Source organism: Neophocaena asiaeorientalis, unplaced genomic scaffold (genome assembly GCF_003031525.2).
Source record: "Neophocaena asiaeorientalis asiaeorientalis breed wild unplaced genomic scaffold, Neophocaena_asiaeorientalis_V1.1 scaffold40, whole genome shotgun sequence".
In the NCBI taxonomy this organism is placed as follows: Eukaryota; Metazoa; Chordata; class Mammalia; order Artiodactyla; family Phocoenidae; genus Neophocaena; species Neophocaena asiaeorientalis.
This window is the reverse complement of record NW_020185335.1, coordinates 11,387,400-11,400,931: the sequence shown is the minus strand read 5'-3', so window position 1 is coordinate 11,400,931 and position 13,532 is coordinate 11,387,400. Positions and strand designations below refer to the sequence as shown.

At 50.8% G+C, this 13,532-nt stretch overlaps 1 protein-coding gene across 2 annotated transcripts in view; it reads left to right on the top strand.

Moving 5' to 3' along the window:
* The window catches only part of MBTPS1 (membrane bound transcription factor peptidase, site 1), a 40,267-nt gene that overhangs the window by 10,578 nt on the left and 16,157 nt on the right, over window positions 1-13,532 (top strand). For both annotated transcript variants that reach the window (XM_024735620.1, XM_024735619.1), the window contains 6 exons: window positions 393-509; window positions 1,082-1,149; window positions 4,776-4,878; window positions 6,246-6,397; window positions 7,731-7,892; window positions 11,778-11,922. In XM_024735620.1, coding sequence (XP_024591388.1) covers window positions 393-509; window positions 1,082-1,149; window positions 4,776-4,878; window positions 6,246-6,397; window positions 7,731-7,892; window positions 11,778-11,922 — 747 coding nt within the window. The remainder of the gene's footprint in view (window positions 1-392; window positions 510-1,081; window positions 1,150-4,775; window positions 4,879-6,245; window positions 6,398-7,730; window positions 7,893-11,777; window positions 11,923-13,532) is intronic.

The following is a 13,532-nucleotide window of genomic DNA, read 5'->3' as shown; positions in this document are numbered from 1 at the left end:
ATACCATTTATTCTTCAGTCTATTTAGGAATAAAGAAGATTAGACAAATACATTAAACTATTTAGAAACACTTAACTGAGTAGACGTGTCTTAGGACAGGTCCTTTTATAAGAGGGGCAGCTAGAAGTTTGAGGTCTTCCCTGGGTGGGCAGGCTGTAAGGTCAGGCAGGCGCTGGACGTGAGACCGGGCGGCACAGGACCCTGGGAACCTTGCCTGTCCCCGGAGTCCAGCCCCAAGGATTGGGAGCTCTGGGTGTAGTAGTTCACATCGCAGAGCACTTGTTGTTCTTGGGATCTGTTTCTGAAGTTGAAGTGAATACTTCATGCTGCTGAGAATCTAGCATTTGGAGACTTCCACTGAAACACCTAAAGGACTTTTAAAAATGGGCCAGGTCTCCTACACGTCCTGGTTCCTGGACGCCTTCAACTACGCCATCCTGAAGAAGATCGACGTGCTGAACCTGAGCATCGGGGGCCCCGACTTCATGGACCACCCGTTCGTCGACAAGGTTGGTCCTGCCGCTGTGCGGAGGACGAGGCGTTTGGTGACGACTCCTGCTCTGCCTCGCGCCCCGCTTGCTTCGTGTCTCGTGTGCTGGTGGCTGGTCGCCCACATGGTGACCACTCTGTGAGGACGTGAGCCATGGTGACTTGTGTGGGAAGCACCGCAGGGTGCTGCGTTGCTTCCCGTCACCTGAGCACACGGCCTGTCTTTTCTGGGCGTGCCTGGAAAGCCCGGGTCTGCTCTGTGCGCGTGGATCCGTGTCCTGGAGTCTGTCGTCTCTGGACATTCTGACTGCCAGCCATACCATGTCTGTACTGGCCTGGTGTTGCGCTTTCAGGGGGATACCTTCTTTTTTTAGTTCTGTTTTTGGAAGTTGTGGTTATTTTTGAATAATTATATATCGATTAAGAGTGGTGGGGCTTCCCTGGTGGCGCAGTGATTGAGAGCCCGCCTGCCAAGGCAGGGGACGCGGGTTCTTGCCCCTGTCTGTTTAGGGGACACAAAAAAAAAAAAAAAAAAAAAAAAAAAAAAAAAGAGTGGTGTAATTTCATAAATAAATGCTTGTTAATTTTGTAGGTGTGGGAATTAACAGCTAACAATGTCATCATGGTTTCTGCTATTGGCAATGATGGGCCTCTTTATGGGTAAGTACCCCTGATAGGAATAACCTTAGAGGTATTTTTTTCCTTGAAATAACTGAAAACCTGTTGTTTGTCTGTCTCTGTATCCTGCTATACCTATTTATACCTGTCTAAAACTTTGTACTGTGGATATTTTCAGCACATACAAAAGACTTTGTAATGAATCCCATGTGCCCACTCACTCCAGCAGTTGCCAACTCAAGGCCGATTTTGTTGAATTTTTTGTGTTTTTAACTTTGCTGGAAATAGCAATTTGGAGGCCTAAAGTTTTTATTCTACTCTTTTTACCCCCAACCTAAAATCAATCAGGAAAGTAAATCTGTTAGAAATAAATGGATTCTACAGTATTCATTGAGACCCAGCGTGCACAAGGCACAGGGTAAAGAGGTAGATAAGTTGAGGTGCCCGCCTTTTAGGAGGAATAAGGTACAGGTACGATGAGACTAATATGAGGAGAAAGTGCAGGGTGGCGCAACAGACACCGTGTTTGGGGGACTGAGGAGAAGGATCACATAGGGAGGGGGCAGAGAACAGTGTCACAGAAATGTCCCTTTGTGCAGGGTTATGGTGTATTAAAGTGGCTTGAGATGCGGGACATCAGTCACTGAATCACAGGCCGTAGTACGCTTTTGTCTGGTTAGTGATCCCAATTTTCTTTCTGCTTACAGCTCCAGTTTTTATTCTGTAGATAATAACAATAACCTCTTGTGCTGAATCACTTCTGCGGTGGGATGTCTGTCACCCCACTTTACCAGGCTCCCGGGACGTGTGTGGTTCAGTGCCGTGGCAGAGGGCTTAAAGTAACTGCACAGGAAGGAGAGAACATACGGAGCCTGTCTCGGCGTGCCCTGATCCAGGAGAGCCGCCTGGCATGGCCGTTTGCTCGTGCCTTCAGGAGCACGTGCCGTCTTCAGGGACACCCTGGCCGTGCTGCTGGGGCAGAGCCGGCCGTCTTGAGCGCTGACTGGGCTCATCCAGGGTGGGGATTAGGCTGGACTCTGTGAAATGACGATTCTGTAAGTCACGACCCGTGCACATGCGCAGTCATGGTTCCAGCCTAAGAGCTGTTCTGTCAGCGATCCCATCTCCTGGTAGGGCTCCAAGGTTGGCGATCTGGCTGGGTCCTCAGTCATGTGTGTTGTGACTCACAGGCGTGAGTGGTGTAAACACGTCCCAGCTATAGTTCTGCCACGAAAAGCACCAGTTACTTAGTAATCTCACCCAGTTTCCATGTCTTCTCTTTCTAACGCTTCTCCATTTGTCCCTCCCCCCACTTCTGACGTCCCCGCTCCAGGCCAGCCCTCGGCAGCTCAGCATCCCCAGGTTATCTGTCAGTTGCCCAGCCCATCCTCTTGCCTCCAGTCTTCCCCAGCCCAGCTCTCCCTTCATGGGGGATGTGGGGTGGCGGGGAGGGTGCGGGGACGGAGCCAGGCAAGTTTGACCTGCCCTTGGGCTATGGGACCTTTGCTTCTCTGAGCCCTGGCCCCCTCGCCTGGCTCTGGAGGGCACGAGACCCGGCCGGGTTGGTGGCTGTGAGGATGAGGATAAAATGAGCCAGCCGAGGGAGAGCACCGTGAACACTGAGCCTCTGTGAGTGGTAGCTGTTCCTTTCTCTTCTGTTTTTCTGTGTTTCTGTTGTTAAAACAGAGTCTAGCAGTTTCTTTAACTAAGGATCTGCAGTGGGTCATTATGGCCTGATCAGATCTAAACTTTTCTCCTTGGTTTTCAAGGTCTTCAGTAGTCTAGCCTGGAGTTGGCAGACATTTTCTGTAAAGGATCAGATAGTAACTAGTTGAGTCTTCGTGGGCCACGTGGTATGTTGCACCTACTCGCCTGCCCTTGTAGTGTGAAGGCAGCATGGATGTGTAGACGAATGGGCGTGGCTGTGTCCCGGTAAACCGTAGCCTCACTTCCCACTCCCTCGTGCACTCTTCCTCACAGCAGGCTCCTCCTCGGGTCTCCCTGGGGAAACCGTGTTCCTCTCCGTCTCCGTCACCTGATCCTGCTGCTGACCGCCCCCCCCCCCCCACAAGCCTGCCTTTCTTTCCGTTCACACCAGCTCTTCCACATGCCATCCTGACTGCTTTGCACACACTGGTCACTCTTCTGAAATCCTGCGACTCCTGTGGGCGGTCCCCGTGAGGGCTTCTCATCAAAGAGCTGCTCGTGTTTAGTGTGTCAGGGGCATCTCGGGAGAGGAAGCCCCGGTGTCAGACTCGTGTCTGCCCACGGAGCCTCACAGCATCTGGCGTCCGCCAGCTGCTGGGTAGGCTGGGGGTGGCACGCGGTCACGGTGGCACAGCCTGAACGGGTGTGGCTTACTGCGGGGCCTCGGGTAGGGCTGGTCACGTGACAGTCAGGCACTTGAAGAGCCCGGTTATTTATCGGAGGCGTGAGGCTGCCCGACATGTCCCCACGGGTACCCCTTCTGGGAGCTCTCTGGGGTCCGGCACCCTTGATGCTTAGATTTCATGGTGCCAAGGAGTCTGCAGCTGCACTTCCCCCTTTTCAGCACCAACAAAGATTTTCTGATGCTTTCCCCTGATTTTCAGGGTGTAAAGTATAGGGATTGGCAGGTAGAGGCAGGGTGGGAAGCTGGTGTTTTTTGGTATCAGCTTCAGTGGGAAATACTGCCAGTGACTTCTGTTCTAATCTCTGCTCTTTGATGTCACAGAAATTTGTAAACTTTTACTATCAGCCAATTAACAAATCACTGTTGGTGCTTCTGAACAACCAGCTGGTAGCATGCTGGCGGTGGGTAAGCTAAGGAGGTGATGCTAGGGTCGGCCCTGTGTGGTTGAAACAGTAGTATCTTGCTGCTGCTGTCGCTTCAGCTGCTCGGATTCAGTTGTGGTTCAGGAGTTCATTTTGTGGTGGTGGAGCGGAAATAGATAAAGCTTGGAAGTGCAGTTCCATAAGTGGTTGTTTCATACTTTCAAATAGTTCATCTTGACTTACATCTTGACTCCGTAGTTTAAGTGTTCGTGTCATTGCGGATCTAGTGCCCTTGAAGTGCAGGGGAGAACCGCATGCTTTTTCACGCGCATCCTTCCCGCTGAGGAGCCCGGGGTTACGGAGAGATGAGTGGTCCCCACGGTTCCCATGAGGAAGGGGGACACCTGCCCGAGAGCCGGGGAGAACTTTCACTTTCTGACGGTGGCAGGTGCACGTGTGTGGCTGCAGTTCCTTCCCAGAGGAGCCGGGGACCGAGCTGGGGGTTGGGGGGGGGGGCTGCGCTCGCCGCAGTTGGGAGGTGGTGTACGGACGTGTACGCAGGTGACGGTGCTGGTAGTGGCCAGTCTTGTGAAGCTCGGAGAAAGGGGGCTGCTGCACGCCTGGCAGTAGTGAGGGCAGAAGAGAGTCTTGGGCCGGAGGCCGATACGTTGACAGGGAGGAGAGAGGGAGGGGAGGAGAGAGGGAGAGGAGGAGAGGGCGTCCCAGGTGTGGGGAGACCACTGGGCCGGCAGAGGTGGCAGTGCCGGGCCAGGCCCTCACAGCCGCACGTGCCTCGCCACGGGAGAGCTGCTGCGGGCTCCGACCGTTCTGGGGCTGCTTGCCCTTGTTTGAATCTTTCATTTAGACTGGTTCCTCTCCCCCGCCTTTTGTGTCTTTTTCTTGCCTCGATGCAGCACTCTGAATAACCCTGCTGACCAGATGGATGTGATCGGAGTGGGCGGCATTGACTTTGAGGACAACATCGCCCGCTTCTCGTCGCGGGGAATGACCACCTGGGTAGGCGCTGCTCCTTTAGTCCAGCGTGCCCGCGGGAGCCGCGTGCCAGGGCCTCGGGGCTGTCTGTGAGCACGGAGAGAAAAGCAGCCTGGAGGCAGCCCGCCACGAGGACGCGCTCTGGCGCCTTCCGTGTCTGCCGTGTCCCCGTGGCCCAACGGGCAGGTGCCGGTTCTCGCTGTGTTTCCCGGGTCCACTTTTTAACTTGTTTCTGAGTAACTCGTCATTTCGGTCGGTCGGATTCATGTGCACTGGTCCTAACTGGTAGGAGGAGGGCCAGCAGTTCTCCGTGCTGGGTGGGATGATTTTTTTTGGCCTTGGGAAGCAGGAGAAGCCAGTGAGCACGGCTTAATATCAGCTCCCTAACGTGGGAATGATTGCATTTAGCTGGACAAAATTGAAATGACTCTAGCAAGGTAATTAGTTCAGCTGCGCGAGCTGTAATTATGTGGCCGACTCCTTCCATCTGAGCAGAGCTGGGGTCGCTCCCTCGGGCGGCACTTGGGGACCCTGACCTGCCCTCCGCGTCCTCCTGCTGCCCCGACCCCCCTGCCATGTCCTCGGCCTTTATCGAGGCCTGTGTTTTGACGGCATTTTGAGAAACGTTCCTGAATAATCTGTGGGGCTGCAGGTGAAGACGTCTTTGCTCAGTGTCCCGCATGTGAGGATCCAGGGTCCATTTATGCTTGGTTGCCGGGAAGGAGTTTGTCACTTCAGATCCGTGTACTTCTTTCTTACAGAATATAACTCACTCCTATTGTAATTCTCACAGAATATAACTCCTATTGTAATTCTCACAGAATATAACTCCTATTGTAATTCTCACTTTGCCCCAGTTTCTGGGAAGCTTAAGAGAGTTCTCAGTTAAACTCTTACCCCAGGTTACCTGTACGGTTATATACTCACTGTTATAAGTGATCCTTTCCCCTCTGGTGACAGATTGAAATAGCCAGTCATATCATGTACTTTTTTCCTTGTAAAGGAAAATGTTTCTTTTTTTTTTTTCCTAATTTTTAATTTTCCGATTTTTCTAGCATATTTCTAATTTTAAAATTATCTAGAAATAAATCAGTTTCCAGTTTTCAGCCCTGCATGTTAGCAAAATTTAAAATACTCACTTTTAAAATGCTTTATGGCATTACTGTCATGCTGGTCATTACAAAACGCACCAAAAATAATTTTATTTTGTATACTGTCATTTAAGCTTCTTCTGAATTGCAGTGACTTTCAGATGAAAACCAGCATCGTCCTGAGGTTACAGTGTGTTTAGCTGACCCACGTTTCTGTTCTGGTTTTATTCACTCATAACTGCGCGTGGCCGTGTGCCACTGTGTGTGCCGTGGTAGAGACCACCCTGCTTTTGTTTACAGGAGCTGCCAGGAGGCTATGGCCGCATGAAGCCTGACATTGTCACCTACGGCGCTGGAGTGAGGGGCTCCGGCGTGAAAGGCGGGTGCCGGGCGCTCTCGGGGACCAGCGTGGCTTCCCCAGTGGTGGCGGGCGCTGTCACCTTGCTGGTGAGGTGAGTGTGGCCCAGCTGGGAGGAGGTGGCGTCAGGGGACCAGGAGCTGAGTCTCGCTTGTCACCAGCTTGGCTGGATGTAGAGCACATCTCGGGGCCTCACCCCGTCTCTGCAGAAGAGGCAGGAGTCCGTTCTTTCTTAGATGGTTCTTGTGGGCGTTAGGTGAGCCCGTCAAGCCTCCTGCTGTCAGAGGAGCGAGGAGGGGAGGCCGTTGTTTCTTCCGTGCCCAGTCCAGCGGCTTCTCTACGTAGAGGTGTTTTCAGTGGTGAGGAAGCTTTTGCTTTCCTCATCACCCTGCAGCAGGTGAAATGCGTCTGTGGTGGGTCAGAAGTGCTTTTGTGGTGTGAGAAGGCGCTCATAACAGATGCCGAGCGGCAGAGAAGCGCTTCTTCGTTTCCAGCCTTAGAGCCCGGCGAGGAGCCAGAGCCTGAGCCTGGGCTTGCGCTGTTGGCGGGAGGGGGGTTGTCAGTCTGTGGCTGAGCTGTGAGCAATTCTTGTTTTCTGCCGGTAAGACCTGATGCCGCTTTCCTCCCCTCACTTCTCCTTAAGTCGGATCTCCCATCTAGACCTAATAGAAAAGGTCCACCTACACTCCACGACCACCCATCATCGTAGAAAAATATTTAGCAACTTAGTAGAGTCAGTTTTTCCTTACTGTTTACTGGATTTTCTCCCCTGCATTTAGGGGCGTAAAATTTACTTGTATTTATAATATGTAGATACGCAAAAATGCGTGTTTTAATGCTGGTGTTCTAAAGCAAGTGAGAATGTCTGGGCGCCGCTGCCCGAGTCCAGCTGCGTTCCATTGATGAACCCTCTGCCAGGCCTGTCCCACCAGGGTGGCGCGTCACACATAGGCCTCCAGACAAAACAAGCACTTGGACGCAGTGGGCCTCACTCCGAGGCCAGGCCTCTTGGCCACGCTGCCTCGAGTCCCCGCAGGACCCACCTCGATCCTTCCCTTCTCCCGGCTGGGCTGCATCCACGTGTCCGGAGCCTGTAACTCCTACCTGTTCTTGTCTCCTGCAACCTCTGAGGTTGACTGTTAAGTTAGTGGGAAGATGTGTTTTCCCGATCGATTTAGTAAAAACAGGCGCTAGCCCAAGAGTCCGTGTTCTCACAAGCCACGCGGAAGGCTGATGAGTGGTCATTCCCTGGGCAGGTGCAGAAACGAGCACGTTCGTTCGCATCTTGCATGAGTTTGACCAAAGAAGCTCCTGTTAGATACAGATCAGGATTGGAGGTCACATGACTGCGCACGAACAGGGTAGGGATAGTCTGGTTTTCATTCTGTTGCTGACAGAAAATGAGCGAATATGGTATTTGCCCCCAGCACAGTCCAGAGACGGGAGCTGGTGAATCCGGCCAGCATGAAGCAGGCCCTGATTGCAGCAGCCCGGAGGCTGCCCGGCGTGAATATGTTTGAACAAGGCCACGGCAAGCTGGACCTCCTCAGAGCCTACCAGATCCTCAGCAGCTACAAGCCACAGGCCAGGTCGGTGCGCTTTCCTTTTGAACAGGCCTTTCTTCTCTGCACTGGGCTCCCCAGCACAGAGTATTAGCCTCCACGTGGAACCGGCCCCGATCGCACAGTGCTTGGGGGCCTCGGGGAGAGCTTTGCAGTGCTGCTTCTGCTGGGGCGCTGCCGACAGGATTGCTCCCCACTTCCTCATGTTCTGCTGTTTGTAACGTCAGGGGTTTCCTTTCCTTTGAAATCGTCTTAGGTTTATAAAAATCTGCACAAATCGTACGGACGTTCTCATATACCCTCTTCTCGGCTTCCCCTCAGGCCAACACCTCGGTAGTCTGTGATTCCTCTGTTAGAGCCAACAGGTGCACCCTGATGCTGTGCTGGGGTTAGTCTGCAGACAGACGCGCAGTGGCCGGCTCCCCTCGTGTTCTTTGGTCCAGGGTCCAGGCCCCACGTTGCGTGCAGTTGCCATGTCTCCCTGGGCTCCCCGGAACCCTGACAGTTCACGTGTCTCGTCATTCATGACTCTGAGTCCTCTGATGCTTTCTCGTGATTAGTGAGGTTCTGTATTTTTGGCAAGAATTCTTTTTCACTTCTTATTTTGAAATGATTTTAGATTTACAACAAAGTTTTAAAAATCGGTGCACGAGGACTCAAACCCTTCACTACCTTTCCCTGGTGTTAGCAACTTACATAACCACAGTAGAAGCCTCAGAGCCTGGACGCTGGCACTGATACGTTACCATCTACCGACCTGCAGACTGTATTTGGATTTCACCCAGATTTTTCCCACCCACGTCCTTGGCCTGGTCCAGGATCCAGGTTGCATTCAGTCGCCGCATGTCCTTGGTCTCCAGTTGGGACAGTGGCTCGGTGTCCTTCCTTTTATTCTGGGTGCTGCCCACCTGCATCATGAAGTTTAGGTGATGTGTCAGGCTGGACCCTCCAGGAAGCAGGTGCCAATGTGGACTCAGACGGCCAAGAGGCCTCCTGGGGGAGGGGCCTATGAAGGATGAAGGGGCGAGGAGGGAGGAGGACCCTCACACCCAGCCCAGGTCTGAAACCTTCCCAGTCACCGAGATTCCGTGAACCGCCGTCACCTGGTAGAGGCACCTGTGTCCCCCAGGGCTGGGCCTACCCTGGTGCCCTCCACGCTCAGTCCTTGGCACAGATGTAGTGGAGGGTCCACCGGCGTCCATCCCCTGGGCTCCGCAGCAGGAGATCTGGTGCCGTGGGTGGCTCTGCCAGGTGTCCACTGCAGTGACTGTCCCTTTGTGACTGTGAAGTGTCTTGTGGGGATGCCCTTGAAGGTGATCTTGTTTCTTATAGCACAGGGAACTCTACTCAGTGCTCTGTGGTGACCTAAATGGGAAGGAAATCCAAAAAAGAGGGATGTATGTATACGTAGAGCTGATTCACTTGGCTGTGCGGTAGAAACTAGCACAACATTGTAAAGCAGCTGTGCTCCAATAAAAATGAAAAAAAAAGAAAAGCAGATGGTCTTGTTTCTTAACATACTTTCCATCACTAAGTTTAGCATCCTTTGACGGTTCTTCCCTGTAACAGTTCTTACTGTAGAGATTGTCCCATGGTGATTTTCTGTTTCTCTCATTCCCTTCTGCATTTATTAAATGAAATTCTGCTGTAAGGAAGAGCTGTTCTCCTCTCTTATTTATTCAGTTCTATCAGCTTGGACACATAGGTACTTACTTTACTCTGTGGGTTATGATCCATTAGTGTCATTGTTTATTTTATTGCTCATTTGTCCCAGGTTTGGCTCTCTAGGGCTCCCGCTGGTTGGCTCCCATGTCTTTTCAGCATGTCTCCATCAGTTGGGGGGCACTTTCTCACTTTTTGGCAGCATTTCCGTGCCCAGTGTTGGTATCGCTTCTTTGCCCGAGCAGCCCTGGTCCTTTAATTGGAGAGTGGGTTTAGAAACGGACACCTGGGCACCAGGTGTGCTCTTGGCAGCTGTGCTCATAGCCCCTTTCAGCAGACAGAGCTGGCAAGTGTCTGCACACACACACACACACCTGTACCTGTTTCTCTGTCTGTCCGTGAAGTCGTCTGTCTCCTGATCCCACCTGACGCCATGGCCCTCATCTTGAGTCTTCCTTCTTGTTGGCTATCCTTCTCCAGCAGCCAGAAGCCTGGCTGTTAACTCGCCACGATGTTTATTTGCTCAGTCCTGGTACACACTTGTGGACAAGTTTTAGAACTGCTAGCTCGTACCGTGCTGGAAACAGGTATACTAACCAGAGGATTGTGTTTGTGTGTAGTTCTTTTTATCTTTAGCTTTATAGCATGTAGTCTACTGTTTGTCAGAGTGATTTAGGTTAATATCTTCCTCCTCACCACACCCCTTTCAATCTGGTTTTGCTGTTTATTTTCAATGCAGTTGAGTTCATTTGTTAGCATTTCTGTTTCTTTTCGGATTCCTCCCACATCCTGGTTGATTTCAACTAGTTATGTATCGGGTTATGACTCTAAGGTTGGAACTGCACACAGAGTGCACCGGGCCAGGTATGGCTCCCCTCAACCCTTCTGTGCCACTCCCCCTGCCCCTTTCCCTCCACCCCCATAGGTAACCACGCCATTAGTTTTTGCTTTATCCTTGCATTTCTTTTTTCACACACGAGCAGATACATACCTACCATCTCATATCCCCTTTCTTACGTGAAGGACAGCATTACTATAAGTACTCTCTTGTACTTTTTTCACTTACCAGTATCCCGGAAATCACTTTGTGTCGGTTCACAGAGATCCTTCTCCTCCTTTTTCTTCTACAGCTCCGTAGTGTAGATACCTTCGTTTATCCAAGCACGTATCTGTATACGGGCGTTGAAACTGTTTCCAGTATTTTGTAATTTTAAGCTGCTTGTGCATTTTAGTTCTGTTGGAGGTGTGTCTCCAGGGAAGATTCCTAGAAGTGGGGTTGCTGGGTCCAAGCTGAGAACAGAGGGCACTCTTCCAGGTCTCTCGCTTACGCTCCAGAAGGGCTGTGCCGTGGGAGCTCGCCTGTCTGCCCGGAGCCTCACCTGCAGTGTCCGGCCACGCTCTCCTTTCTGCCAATCTGACACGTGAGAAGTGCTCTCTCAGTGTTGTTCTAATTTGCCTTTCTCAGGTTATGAGTGAGTTGGAACACTTTGTCTAGAGTTAAGAGCTGTTTTTGTATCTTTCTCGTGAAGTGCTTGTTCGTTTCTTTCCCCATTTTTCTCTCTGGTTTGTCCCTCGGTTTTTACGCGTCCTTACATTAGAGCGAGCGACCCTTTACTGCAAGTGTTTCTCCCAGTTTGTTGGTTGCCTTTAGACTTTGTGAAAGTGTTTTCGGCCATGTGTTCTTTTCTTTTTTAACAGCCGTATTTGTTAGCCTGTCGTTGCTGTCGCCCCTGGATTTTGAGGCACAGGAAGCCTTTCCCTGCAATGAGGTGAAGGAGGGACTCGCCCATGTTTCCTTCTAATGCCTGTGGGCTTTCTTGTATTTACTTGAGAGGATCTGATCCATTTGGAGTTTATTCTCGTGTATGGTCTGAGGTGGGGATCTAATTTTATCTTTTGCCGAATGACCACCCATTTGTCCCCGCTCCAGTAATTTAGAAGTCCATCTTTGCTCCAGTGCCTTGAGACTGAGTCCCAGGTCTGCTCTGGGGCTGGTCACCTACTTGTTCTCCGCCAGCCGCAGCCACCAGATTCCAGCCTCACGGAGGGGAGAGGTGATGCCCACGCATCCCGCTGTGCTGCTAGTGAGGCAGGTTGGCCGGGAGGCCGCCCCAGCACAGGGCGTGTTCTGAAGCCAAGTTCCCAGACCTCAGCGAGGGCAGCCCTGGAGGCAGGCCCTGCCGAGGCTCAGGGCCGCCCCGTTGATGCTTTCCGATGCCATCTACTGTAACACTGGATTTTTTGTTTCAGTTTGAGCCCCAGCTACATCGATCTGACCGAGTGTCCCTACATGTGGCCCTACTGCTCCCAGCCCATCTACTACGGAGGGATGCCAACGATCGTCAACGTCACCATCCTCAACGGCATGGGTGTCACAGGAAGAATCGTAGACAAGGTGAGACTGCCCTCTGGCCAGCGGTGAACTTAGACGTGGCCCAGATTTACTCCTGCAGTTAAAAGGGACAGGTCCCCCCTCCTGTCTGGGTGCCGGGGGATTGGAAGTAGTGGCTCGTTCTCCCCTGAGTGCTTTGTATATAAGTCGGGATACAGTAATGAGGCCAGTGTGCCACTCTTCTACTTTGGCATCTTGGGTTTGACTCCTGAATCAGCTAATTGCATTTGAATCTTCATTTTTACAGTTTCCCGGCTATAATTAAAGGCTCACTTATAATTATTTTATTGTTTAATGAGGACACATGGGCCTTCATGTTTAGAAGGCATGGTCTTTATCTGAATTTTGTGTTTATAATTTGTTTTACACTTACTACACAAACATTATCACAAAAATAAAGGATCGGGAAAGAGAGCAGAAAAGCGACTTCAGCCCTACACACTCTAGAGCCACGATTTGAAAGAAAAAGCTCAAATCGTATTTTCTAACAAAGCACTGTAGTTGTTTAAATGCCCACCAACACTTACTGTATTCACCCTTGCTTTTTCATTTCCGAGTCCCTCACTTCATCTATTTCTTGATTGCAGGATTTCACTTTCATGAAGCTGTCGCAGAAAGTACATTTCTTATGATTTCGTGATATTAATAAATCAGTTGCCTGAAGGAAAAAAAAAAAAAGGATCTTTTCCAGCCCTTATCTGAAATAGATATTTCTAGTTATCTTTGTGTGGCAGACAAAAATTTAGTCTTTTTTCTTTTTCAGTTCTCATGTTATAAACATTTAAAAATGTTACTACGTATAAGCACCGAAGTTCTTTCTAATGGTTGTTTAATACTACGTAGAATTGTTGAATCGTAACGTGCTTACTGTTTCTTCTTGCTTGAACAGTTAGGTGGTTTTCAACTGTAAACATCTCACTGAATATCTTTGTATATATCGTTTTCTTTTGTTCCGAATTATTAACATAAACTCCCTGGATTAGAATCCCAAGTAAGAGGGTGTGAACATTATTAATGGCTCTTGGTACGTAATACCAGATTCTTTTCAAAAGAGGTGGATCAGCTCAGACTGCCACCGGTGGTGTACAGAGGGGTAGTGTCTCTGCTCTGGTGCTACGTCCTTTTTTTCCCAGTTGCATGAGGTTTTAAAACATTGAGATAGGGCTTCCCTGGTGGCGCAGTGGTTGAGAGTCCGCCTGCCGATGCAGGGGACACGGGTTCGTGCCCCGGTCCGGGAGGATCCCACATGCCGCGGAGTGGCTGGGCCCGTGAGCCATGGCCGCTTCCGCTTCCCCAAAAAAAAAAAAAAAAAAAAAACATTGAGATAAAATTCACGTGCCATGAAATGCACCCTTTTACATCGTGCAGTTCAGTGGTTATTAGTATATTCACAAGTAGTGGTGCAGCAACCATCCTACTGGATAATTCCAGAACGTTTTCATCACTTGAAGGAGCAACCCCTGTTAACACTTCCCATTCCCCTTCCCCCAGACCGTGGCATTTCCTAATCCCCTTCTGTCTCCATGGAGTTCCCTTATCTGGACGTTTCCTACAAGTGGAGTGGTACGTTACGTGGTCTTTGTGACTGGCCGCTTTCACTGAGCGTAACGTCT